General features: G+C 36.2%; 1 protein-coding gene across 1 annotated transcript; it reads left to right on the plus strand.

Annotated features, from left to right (window-relative positions):
• The first annotated feature begins 4,787 nt into the window (after positions 1-4,787).
• LOC123559645 (uncharacterized) lies at positions 4,788-11,898 on the plus strand. The gene is made up of 7 exons (XM_053531379.1): positions 4,788-6,896; positions 7,442-7,668; positions 8,065-8,362; positions 8,636-8,821; positions 9,197-9,472; positions 9,843-10,019; positions 10,346-11,898. The coding sequence occupies exons 1-7, from the start codon at positions 6,873-6,875 to the stop codon at positions 10,841-10,843; spliced, it is 1,686 nt and encodes a 561-aa protein (XP_053387354.1). The 5' UTR covers positions 4,788-6,872; the 3' UTR covers positions 10,844-11,898.
• The last annotated feature ends 1,254 nt before the right edge of the window (positions 11,899-13,152 follow it).

Raw genomic sequence — 13,152 nt, forward strand, 5'->3', positions numbered from 1 at the left:
TTATGCCCCCTTTTCGACTTAGAAATTCTTGGTTAAGGTTTTGTATGTAAGCTGGTATCTCAGTAACCACTTGTGGGAATGGATTGAAACTTCACACACTTGTTCACTGTGATAAACTGACCTACACTGCACAGGTTCCATAACTCTGTTTTGCTTTTTGACAAAATTATGCCCCCTTTTCGACTTAGAAATTCTTGGTTAAGGTTTTGTATGTAAGCTGGTATCTCAGTAACCACTTGTGGGAATGGATTGAAACTTCACACACTTGTTCACTGTGATAAACTGACCTACACTGCACAGGTTCCATAACTCTGTTTTGCTTTTTGACAAAATTATGCCCCTTTTTCGACTTAGCAGTTTTTGGTTAAGTTTTTGTATGTAAGCTGGTATTTCAGTATCCACTTATGGGAAAGGATTGAAACTTCACGCACTTGTTCACTTTATGAGCTGATAAGCACTTTATAGGTTCCATAACCCTTTCTCCCATTTTTACAAAATTATGCCCCTTTTTCGACTTTTGTATTCATTCAATTGACAAGGCTGTTGAATAGTCGAGCGTTGCTGTCCTCCGACAGCTCTTGTCTAGGAGTGGGGAAATGCCTTGGGAGTCTTGCTTGGCATTTTTGGCAAGGGAGAAAAGTTTCTTACGAGAGAAATTTTGACCTGTTTGTGGGTTATCCGGATCATCTTGACATTCCAGGACATAATCTATGTAACTATCATGGGCTTGTTTGATATTTTTCCTGACAAGATTTTTAAAATTTCTGTAATGTTGTTTGACCTTTGGGTTTGTGTTATTTTTGACCTTTTGTAACATCTTATTTCGTTTCCTAATCTGACGTTTAATGCTTTGGGTAATCCATGGTAGTTGGGGTTTTGAGCCTATTCTCTTGGTTAGAATGAATAGGTTCGTACCTTCGGATAGAACCTCTTTGAATTCTGACCATAGGTTTTCAACAGACCGTGTGTTAAAACCTTTAAACAGGGAAGGGGATTTTGACTTTATGGACTGCTGAAATTTTGACCATGACCAATCTGCTTTTTTATATAAGTGAACTAGGCCTGGTTTCATTTTATTGAACCTTGGCTTAGCATCTGAGTGTACTTGTACTATATCATGATCGGACAATCCCGCCATAGTGTTTACATGTTTGACCAGAGTTGGGTTTGAGGTGAGGAAGAGGTCTAAAGTGTTGTTTAACCGTGTAGGGAGACTAACCATTTGTTGGAGGGAGAAATCATTTATGACAGAGAGGAATTCTTCATAAATTCTACTGTGAGAGCAGCCAGGTTTTAGAGTTGGTGGTGCCCTCGGGGTCCCAGGACAGTTTGGGGAAATTGAAGTCTCCGGCAATCCAAATTTTGCCTTTTGAGTTTAGTGACCTTGTCTAAAGATTTTCTAAATTCTATTAAACTGTCCTCATCATGTTCATGTATTCATGCCAGATTCTAGTTATCTGATTATGCAAAATTGTTATTTCTTGTTGTGGCACTTTTGTGCTATTATCAACCTTCGGAATTTCACTAGATGTACTAGATTATACACTATACGTACGTACGTTTTATCGTTTGATAACCGTAACATGATGTCATTGGTGTAATTATATCTGTGCTGATGTGTATTTGCTTATAAGTGCTTATTATAACTAGCTATCTCTGAGTCGACCAATAGGTATTCAGAACAAGACTGATGTTTCTAATGCTTTGACTAATTTAATTACTGCATATAAGAAATTGTATCTTGAAGGCTATTGCATAGTTCAACATTTTGCTCGATAGCTTTTCCCAAAACATGCATATTTAATCAGTTGTACGTTGCTTTTTCTCTCCAGGAAAGGATTCAGAAATTTGGGTTTGGGCAAAAACTTTTTAACAAACTTAAACAAGAGTTGTAACTGTCTTGACCGACATTTTGGTATAAAATAGATCTTAATGTTTTCCATTATAGTATACTTGTGCATACATTGGGAGGAGGTGATGGTGCAGGGTTGCTGAGTACATCATTTCGTATGTTCAAGTTTTATCTTTGAAAAGGAAATTAATGAGTTTATTCTGCATTTTACTGCAGGGTACCCAACACAACATTTTCTTCTATCTATCTGTCGATATTGTCTTACCTTTTTCAAGAACCTGGAAACTACTTTTCGCGCATGCCATGAAAAATCGTTAGTAGATATAAAAAGATTTCGTGCAAATTAAAGGGGAGTGAGTATGTGTTATGCACGTAGTAGTTAAAAATATATAAACAGGGTGGTCGAAAGGCCAAGTTATGGTAAGGCATATGAATTCAATATTGCTAACAAAGGCTATAAATTGATCAGTGGTTGCGAGGTAGGTAAAATCACGTGGGAGACTATCCACTGGACTGTGGAAAGTTTTACTTCTCACCTAAATTTACAAGAGCATTTTTATGTTTCACATTCAATGCCATCTGTTCCAACAGTGTGTTAGAACGGGGATAACATTTATTTCCACTGTCCTGTGACTTGTGTTATTTTTGACCTTTTGGAACATCTTATTTCGTTTCCTAATCTGACGTTTAATGCTTTGGGTAATCCATGGTAGTTGGGGTTTTGAGCCTATTCTCTTGGTTGGAATGAATAGGTTCGTACCTTCGGATAGAACCTCTTTGAATTCTGACCATAGGTCTTCAACAGACCGTGTGTTAAAACCTTTAAACAGGGAAGGGGATTTTGACTTTATGGACTGCTGAAATTTTGACCATGACCAATCTGCTTTTTTATATAAGTGAACTAGGCCTGGTTTCATTTTATTGAACTTTGGCTTAGCATCTGAGTGTACTTGTACTATATCATGATTGGACAATCCCGCCATAGTGTTTACATGTTTGACCAGAGTTGAGTTTGAGGTGAGGAAGAGGTCTAAAGTGTTGTTTAACCGTGTAGGGAGACTAACCATTTGTTGGAGGGAGAAATCATTTATGACAGAGAGGAATTCTTCATAAATTCTACTGTGAGAGCAGCCAGGTTTTAGAGTTGGTGTGCCCTCGGGGTCCCAGGACAGTTTGGGGAAATTGAAGTCTCCGGCAATCCAAATTTTGCCTTTTGAGTTTAGTGACCTTGTCTAAAGATTTTCTAAATTCTATTAAACTGTCCTCATCATGTTCATGTATTCATGCCAGATTCTAGTTATCTGATTATGCAAAATTGTTATTTCTTGTTGTGGCACTTTTGTGCTATTATCAACCTTCGGAATTTCACTAGATGTACTAGATTATACACTATACGTACGTACGTTTTATCGTTTGATAACCGTAACATGATGTCATTGGTGTAATTATATCTGTGCTGATGTGTATTTGCTTATAAGTGCTTATTATAACTAGCTATCTCTGAGTCGACCAATAGGTATTCAGAACAAGACTGATGTTTCTAATGCTTTGACTAATTTAATTACTGCATATAAGAAATTGTATCTTGAAGGCTATTGCATAGTTCAACATTTTGCTCGATAGCTTTTCTCAAAACATGCATATTTAATCAGTTGTACGTTGCTTTTTCTCTCCAGGAAAGGATTCAGAAATTTGGGTTTGGGCAAAAACTTTTTAACAAACTTAAACAAGAGTTGTAACTGTCTTGACCGACATTTTGGTATAAAATAGATCTTAATGTTTTCCATTATAGTATACTTGTGCATACATTGGGAGGAGGTGATGGTGCAGGGTTGCTGAGTACATCATTTCGTATGTTCAAGTTTTATCTTTGAAAAGGAAATTAATGAGTTTATTCTGCATTTTACTGCAGGGTACCCAACACAACATTTTCTTCTATCTATCTGTCGATATTGTCTTACCTTTTTCAAGAACCTGGAAACTACTTTTCGCGCATGCCATGAAAAATCGTTAGTAGATATAAAAAGATTTCGTGCAAATTAAAGGGGAGTGAGTATGTGTTATGCACGTAGTAGTTAAAAATATATAAACAGGGTGGTCGAAAGGCCAAGTTATGGTAAGGCATATGAATTCAATATTGCTAACAAAAGCTATAAATTGATCAGTGGTTGCGAGGTAGGTAAAATCACGTGGGAGACTATCCACTGGACTGTGGAAAGTTTTACTTCTCACCTAAATTTACAAGAGCATTTTTATGTTTCACATTCAATGCCATCTGTTCCAACAGTGTGTTAGAACGGGGATAACATTTATTTCCACTGTCCTGTGACTTTGGAATATGCTGAGGATAAAGAGTTAGGTCAGGTGCCTATCATAAAGCGGTCTTAACTCCCTTAATTTGTTTTTCCCATTGAAAGTTTCAAGGCAGTACCATATTGTGTTCATTTATTTGTTTGATTTGCCCTCGTGTTGCCGTTTTGTTTGTGTGTGTGTCTGTCATATTTGTGGAAATGTCCATCTGATGTGAGTTACAGTTTTGGGAGACTCTCTTTTTAGAACGTGGCTTTCACTGTTGGATATTTTTCTTGCTTTTATATAATAGTCAAGGATTTAAAAAAAGGCTTTGCAGGACATTTACAGTGAATGACAATATAGTGGGATTTTATGCTCCGCCATTTTAGAACATGTAGCATTTCAGTGACAGTCCATTTTTAAAGCAAATATATAGATTTCTCATGGAAAACATGACGTTGACTATGTGAAAATCTAGAAATTATACTAATAAACTTATATGACCCTGAAGTTTTAGTTGACAGCCAATACGCATAATTCGGACGGCATTTATTCATGACTCCTTGTTTTTTTTTTCTATGCTGTCGAGTTAATTCCCTTGAATATTTTTACACCATTTGTATAACATAATCTCGGTATTTTCTTTACTTAATTGGAATAAAACACAGTCATGTCATTTAGGTCATTTTGGTCCATTGACAACTACATGTTTAATTAATTACAAAAAGAATAGTCTTGTTAGTTCTTAGTTTCATGATCTGAACTTTGACGTCAGACCTGATTCTGAGATACTTCGTGATAGGGCAGAATCCGGACGTCTTCGCAGGAAGTGGTTAACCTTTTGCAGAGCTGTATCAGATTATCTAAAAAGAAATATAAAACTAGCTTATTTTGACAATTTCTAAGCTTCATAAGTCTGATATTAACATGTAAAACTATGACAGATTTGTAGTGATACTGTTACATATAACTTATAAGCAGTGTGAAGAAAAGAATTAGGGACAATACGGACCATGGGACGACCCGGACCAGACAACCCGGACCATATTTGGGACAACCCGGACCATGTTCGAGGACGACCCGGACCACGTTTTAGGACGACCCGGACCATAAATATAATAATATATATGTGAGCAATATTCATTGTCAGTAAACTTCATTTATCGACAAACGTTTTGGAGGATCTTATCGTGGACGACCAAGACCATCATTTAATGAAGTTTTGTAATCCTTTAACTGTCATTAAAATTGTCAAGTGTGTCTATTAAACATGATTATTGAAATAATTGCAATTTTGTTTGCCTTTTCATGTAGGCGCAACATACGTATCTTTAATCATATGTTAATTGAGATACTTACCTTTTCATGTTTTAAATGTCTGACATACGTATCTTTAATCAAACGTTAATTGAGATACTTACCTTTTTATGTTTTAAATGTGTGACATACGTGCCTTTAATCATACGTTTATTGAGATACATAAAATGTGATAATGCTTATTACCAAATAAAATGTGATAATGCAACAATGTTAGTCTTTCATCTTTTAAAACGTGTAACATACATGTTTTATTCCTTTTTCGTGAGTAATATTTGGTAAATGAGAGGGAGATATATAAAAGCCACACAATCCATTTATTCCATACTTGCTTTTTATCAGTATTCTCTGACTTTCCTTCAGTGTGCTATATTTTAACTTGGATTATTTGCTTAGTGTTATACTAGTATTTTGTTTAATTGTGGATTATTAAAAAACGTGCTTGTGTTCTGTACTTTGTTATTACTTTGTTATTTGTGTCTGTGTGTATGGTGTAAGTTATGGCGGAAAACTGTGTCTTTTGTGATAAATTAGTGCGCTCTCGACAGCAGGCAGTGTCTTGTGACGTATGCACAAAGTGGCAGCATCGCACGTGTAACACGGGTAAGTTTGTTTTAATTCGATATAGGTAATAATATGATATTAAAGACTATTCATTTATATTAATTAAGACTTACGAAGAAATACACATTTCCGTATTAAACAGTGATGTGTTTTTTAATATCTAATCCATTAATATAGGGTTGTTTATTATTAGCTGATTGACCAAATTCACCTACTGTAATACTTCAACTCACCTGTACTATCACGGCATTACTAAAAAGCACACGTGACCAGAGGTGATAATTCAATTATTGATGCTGTGGTATTAACGGGGTATAGTTCAATTAGCGTTATTAACGAGGTGATAATTCAATCAACCTATGTTGCGTATTAAAGCGGTGATAATCACAGATTTTTGTTTGTGAAAAAATTGCAGCTGTATTGTCTCACCAAAGTACACAAATCAATATTAAAGACATGATAAAATTATATAATAAACATGTAATTTGCATAACACAGTTTATGACATGTAATGCCAATAAAGTTATGTTAAATACATGAACTTTGTCACTCTTTAGTGCAGTTATAAGAGACTACTTAAACATATTATTTAATGATAACTGATGAAAAACTGTGAATAATGATTTGCTCAAAACGGGATGGAATTTGAAGTCGCACTTTGTTCTTTATAGTATATTTCTCGATTCAAATTATATACTTACAATGTTGTTTTCATCATTTGAAAAAAAAAAACAAAAAACAACACTTTATTACAGGGATAAGTGTTACACAGTATAGAGCTGCTGTACGTGATGGAACAACTCTCCAGTTCACCTGCTACCTTTGTAAGAACGCCGTGCCCGAACCAATGGACGTTACAGAGTCAGACCAGGTAAAGCCTTTGATATGTTTTTTTTTTAAATATATAATTTATAAAGATGATCGGTCTTTAAAATGGAAATTGAGATCAATTTGTTATGCATATTATAAGAATATAACCGCTTACATACATTTTGTTAGACACAGGTAATTTTTTTCTGTAACATGCTTTGCGGGCTTGGTGTTCACAAGAAGCCCGTGCACAGGTCTTTCCTGTAGAGAAAGACCTCGTACTCGGTCTATATCCTATACATAATGTCTTGCTGTTTAAGCGTTGTTTGTTGCAATTTGTTGTTGCGTTTGTCTAATTCAAGCTTGACACCAAAGTGCAAAACTGCTGGGAAATTCTCATGGTGTGCCTTAATTACGAAGACCGGTAACATATGAAACAAATAACATGTAAAACGCATGTAAAATAAATAATGCAAGAATATATTTGTTAAGTTTTGATGTGTGGTATAAATTTGATATTTTTATACTCGTGCAATATTAATCACAGGTGCTCGTCCAGTCTTAGTGTCCATATGTAGGTACCCCATATGCTTATGTCTTTTTCAGGATGCCGATATGACTGTCAATTACAGTGAAATTCCAGACACATCTTCACATCTGCCGTTAAGGGTCCCATCAATTGACGAACCACTGACGAGCACTAGGTTGTCAGCTGCCGATAGTATTATTACCGAATCTACAACCGTGAGATCTGATGAAACGATGACTAACGATGATTCAGACTTCGACGTCACACGTCCTGATAGAGAGATGCCCGAAGAGATTCAGGAAACGTAAGTTTAACAATATTAAATTCAGAAAAGATAACTGGTCTAAAAATAATAACAGGATCATGAATATATACGTTCAGGAAACGTGTTAGAACTATTTACAGTTTTTCTACAAAAATATCCTGACGTCACGACATTATGACGTTATGATGCGATGCACGTGACGTTGCACGAACAAACTGGATATAATTTTGTTAAAGCCATTCAAAATACTTTAAATAAATAGAAATTTTGTTTGTTTTAGTGTACGATCGAATTATATTCCACTCGTGAACACTATAAATTACATTTTCACTCGTGAATTTATTGCATTATAGTGTTCATTCGGTGAAATATATCTGATCTTACACTGAAACAAATATCGCCTATAATTGTTATGCATCAGTTTCGCTTTTGTAGAACCCTAGCGGATGAGACGGTAAACAACGCGCCAAACCAGGCACCAGTCACATATGAGGTAGTCGAGGGAGGGTCCGAACGGGGGTACAGCAAGCTGGTGTCGTCGAATGGGTATGCGTTTGTGAAGAAGCGAACACTTGCGAACGGTACAATCGATTGGAGGTGCAGCGTAAGAAGTAAAGGTAGTGGGTGTCCAGCAACGATTAAACAGTTCCAGAATACATTCCGAGTCGCAGGGGGATCTCACAACCATCAGGCAAAGCCAGGTCTAGTGACAGCCATAAAGGTGAAAAAAGAGGTAAGAAATGAAACAGATTTAGCAATTTTTTTTTATTATTTTTTTTACAATTATATACAAGCATTCCTAATTTGAAATACTTCTTTAGTGATTAGCAAGAAAACTGACGCGGAGCGATGCGTGCACTATAATAAATTAATATATGTCTTTACCATAACAAAATCATGTCACCAATTTGAACATTCAAATATAACAGGAATGTATGAAAAAGTCTTACTTAGAAAATAATAGATAAATTTGAAGCATTCCTGCAACAGCCCAGCTACATTTCAGGTGAAAACGATTGCCAAGACGAGGTTATTTGAATCTGCTAGCGTTGTGGTGAAATCTGTAACAGACGAGCATCAAAGGCCAGAACAGCCCGAAGGTTCCCGATCTAGTCACGACGCGCTATTGAAGATGTGTAACCGCAGCCGTAAGGAACTACGCCCGAAGGACCCGACCGGTCTCGACTTTGAGGTAATTCTGCTATTTCAGCTGTTTATGACTGAACGCACTGTTTTTACAAATCTACTAGAGCATAATTCGTAATCCTCCAGTAATGGTAATATAAATGGCTTATTGATTTCAACTCATTTAGATTTGAAGATTGAATACTGCTTAAGCCGGTGCTATGGGACGTGGGCAGTGTTGCGTTTTCCATTACTGCTCATGAACAGACTCTATCAAACCGAGTCTGCATTTTTCACTGTTTGCCTTGTTCACGGTGCTTCCAAGGGATCTACTTTTCAGATTTTATTTACATAAACATGGTAGTGCACTGCTCAGTATTTATTTTCTTTGGCTGAAAAAGCATATTTTACATACATGCAAATTAACACATTGCTTTTTTAGCTTGATGAAGAATTCCTCCAAGAACTAGGTGAAGACTTCTACAGGGTCACTGTCCCAGCGAAAGAACGACGACACGTCATCTTCGCCACAAACTACCAACTAGAGCTTCTTCAGAAGGCAAAGACTTGGTATGTAGATGGTACATTCAAGGTAGTGAAGCATCCGTTCGTGCAGCTGCTATCAATCCACGCCTTTGTCAAGAGCGACGACAGTATGAAACAGATGCCGCTGTGTTACGTGTTGATGTCGGGGAAGTCTAAGAAAGACTACAAAAAGGTAAACTGAGATATAAAAACACTTCATTAATATTGTATTATCTTCATGTATGCTATCAATAGTAAAAACTATTGCTCTCCATGTTTGTAAGAATATTTACTGGTCATACAGAGCGCACTACGTACCGGGGATTTAGATGATATATAATGTGAATTCTCACATGTTTGACGTCACGGCAGTGTAATAAAGCCATAACATAAAAATGATAATACATTAGTGTAATAACGCTTTGACGTCGACGTGAGCTTTTAATCCGACCACAGAATAACGTACAGTATATATTAAACAATTGTATATAAAGCTGCATTTATAATGGAGTATATTACTGTTAAGAGTAAAATATTATATATGAAACTATTATATATTTCAGGTGTTCCAAGCTGTCCTTCGACTGTTACCAACGACCCATGTACAGTCATTTGTGGCCGACTTTGAAGCAGGGATCTGGCAGGGATTGCGGTCCGTGTTTGAGGAACCTGAAATCAAAGGATGTGCGTTCCATTTCGGCCAGGCACTGTTCAGAAAGGTGCGAGATAGTGGATTACAGGTAATTATGTCAAACATTTGAAATTATTAATTCGTATTGAAAGAAACAAGATCGCAATATTTGATATAACATTGAAGTAATGATATATGATGCGGCGAGAAACCACAAATTCACTTTGTTTCTTTCTGAAACATGTGATTCAATATAACGGAAGTATTATAAAACGAACAAGTATTCGGATAGTATTCATATTCATAAAACTATTTCTCTTTTTCATTTTCAAGTGTGCCGCAATTCATTAAATAAACCATATTATATTAACTTATTGTAATGAATAGAAATCACATGACATTTTACTATATAAAGATATTCCATCTATTTTACAGACTGCCTATACTGAGCGTGACGCCGTCTACCGCCTACTCAGAAAGACCTTCGCGTTACCACTGCTGCCTGCCGAGGACATCCCAGCAGCATTTAACAAGCTTCGAGAGAAAAGCAACGATGAGCGGCTCAACGCGTTCTTTGAGTATGTACAATCAACGTGGATTAACAACGATTTGTGGCCAGTGGCGTTGTGGTCCGTGTTTGGGAGGTCGATACGAACGAACAACGACGTAGAGGGTTGGCATGCTCGTCTCAACCGCCGTGCTTATAAGGGCAACCTTCCATTCTACCTGCTGGTAGACCTTCTCTTCAGAGAATCGAAGGACATTCCCATTCAAGTGAAGTTGGTGAGGGAAAACAAGTTACGACGCCACCAAAAGAAGGCAAGTCTTACCACGCAGGGAAAGTTAATGACTTTGTGGGCCGAATACTCAAGAAATGAACGGTCAACGCGCAGCCTTTTAGATGCGTGTGCATCTATGTACGGACCAGTTTAAAAGTGGTATTAAGTGTATTAAGCACTCTTTATCGGCTGCAGTGTTACTTGACGTGAGTTTTCTTTTGCCGTGTATTAAGGGAAAATGTGAATGGATTATTTATATTTGTTCATGTATTATATAATGTAATATATTGTTATGTTGTATTATGTGCTGCTTGAACTATTAATAAATCTTTAAATAAAAACTTTGCATCGTTTTCTTTTTCAGTCACAAATAACTATTTCAAATTAAGATAATAGATAAATATAACCCTTAAATACTATTGGTTAGGTTTTTTACGACGCAAAGTGATTTAAGCTATTTTCCTTACTTTTAAATCTGAAATAAATGAATTTAAATAATTTAATTTAAACTATCGATCGTGTAATTAAAGATCATCAATAATATTTGATGACTGTTTAAGATCAATAGAACTGCCGGAAATCATTTTCTTACTTACGACAATTTTGATTAATGACAAACTGTAAACTAAATTGATCTGTAATCAGGCATTGACATTGTCACAGCTTTTATGCAAAACAAAACAATTTCACTAACACAATCGGCAAACAATATTCTTTTCACTTAATTAAACATAAATATAATAGATCTACATTTTGTATTTTACAAAAAAATATATAAATAAAATAAGAGTAGAAAAATCTATCTCCTCTGTCATTTACATATCCTAATTATCTCATTATCCCCTTTGTTAATGACGTTATTAATGTTATAAGAATATAATTATATTTCTAAACCAACCAAATTAAGTTTCTGAACATGGTACGAGTTGACCAAAAACTTTGGTCCGGGTCGTCCATAGTATATGGTCCGTGTCGTCCATAATATGGTCCGGGTCGTCTACAAAATGAGCCTGTAAGTTAACTTTAATAAAAATGAGCAATGTTAGTAATAGACATTATTAGTAATTCTGAAACTTTAAAAACATGTATTTGGTACAAAATAGTGGCCTAGAACTTTACAAAATACAGCTCAGTTCGTTCTGAAACGTGGTCCGGGTTGTCCCAAATATGGTCCGGGTTCTCTGGTCCGTATTGTCCCATGGTCCGTATTGTCCCAGTACCGAAGAAAAACATTGGGATGAAATGAATACATACACTCACTGTTATTGAAATGACAAGTAACAGTTAAAATTCAAACATATTTTATCATTAAAACTTTGTTTAAAATGCTCCAAATATGATATGAAAAAGTTCAGACATTGACAATTTGAATTTGTTACAACCTCAGTGTTCAAGTTTATTCAATAAATTTCTAAACATCCCTGATTCTTATTAATTTATTTGTTTTTGCACTTTTTCTGTACATGATTTTTTGTACACAATTTCTGTAGTGATGATTTTCAGCTAGTTCGCGGGATGTTCGCAGCAACTAGTTTGCGGGATGTTCGCAGCAACTAGATCGCGGGATGATCGCAGCAACTTGTTCGCGGGAAGTTTGCGGCAACTTGTTCGTGGCAGAACTAATTTGCATGTGAGAAGTGAACACCAAACGAACATCCCGCAAACAGTTATACCAATTGTATCAGAAGTGCTCGCGGCATGTTCGCCGGATATACGTGGCATGATCGCAGCAAGTGTTCGCGGCAAACTATAATATTTCCGTAAGGGTTATATCACTAAATACTTGCTGCAGTTCATTACAAATGTACACTTTATTTCAATACAATCCAAGATTTAATATTAAGGTGAAATTGTTTAAGAAACAAATTATTTAAAAATTGGGGGTGAAACGTCTTGGGTATAACTAAATTGGGGGGGGGGGGGGGAAACGTCTTGGGAGGAAACGTCTTGGGGGGAAAATGTCTTAAGGGGGAACTGTCTTGGGGGGGGAAACGTCCGGATTTCGTTTCATTTTGGCGACCTTGCTGTAGTGTGGTTGGTCGTTATCGATCACGTGACACAAATCAGAGCCATGTAAAATTTGTGTAAACTTCATGGTGCATTGTTTCTTACTGTGACAAACTTGTGTTTTGCCGTTTATTCACATGAAGTTAAAACATCATTTGAATGGAAGGATAAAATGGTTATTCTTTCCGGGTTAAAATGCAAATTTCAATATTTTTGCATATTGATAGTTAAAATGCGATTTTAAAATCGCCAAATATCGCTACGTAGAATCGTCGCGGAAGGTTCAACTCAGAAAAGGTTAATGCTTCCTATGTTGTACATGCAGGAGAGATATTGACCTATGCAAAAATTATCACGATATTGTGACTCGCGTCCAATTTGTTAGACTAGATCTGAACTTGCCCTGTTTTGCATGATTCACTTGGAATCCTGGCGAAACACGCAAAGCAGGGCAAG

The sequence above is a fragment of the Mercenaria mercenaria genome, chromosome 19 (genome assembly GCF_021730395.1).
Source record: "Mercenaria mercenaria strain notata chromosome 19, MADL_Memer_1, whole genome shotgun sequence".
In the NCBI taxonomy this organism is placed as follows: Eukaryota; Metazoa; Mollusca; class Bivalvia; order Venerida; family Veneridae; genus Mercenaria; species Mercenaria mercenaria.

Bases quoted from the DNA above. Each gene is read 5' to 3' on its own strand.
- LOC123559645 (XM_053531379.1), top strand. From the start codon at position 6,873: ATGGACGTTACAGAGTCAGACCAG. The intron at 8,822-9,196 runs GTAATTCTGCTA...TTGCTTTTTTAG, and splicing joins CGACCGGTCTCGACTTTGAG to CTTGATGAAGAATTCCTCCA. The intron at 10,020-10,345 runs GTAATTATGTCA...TCTATTTTACAG, and splicing joins TGCGAGATAGTGGATTACAG to ACTGCCTATACTGAGCGTGA.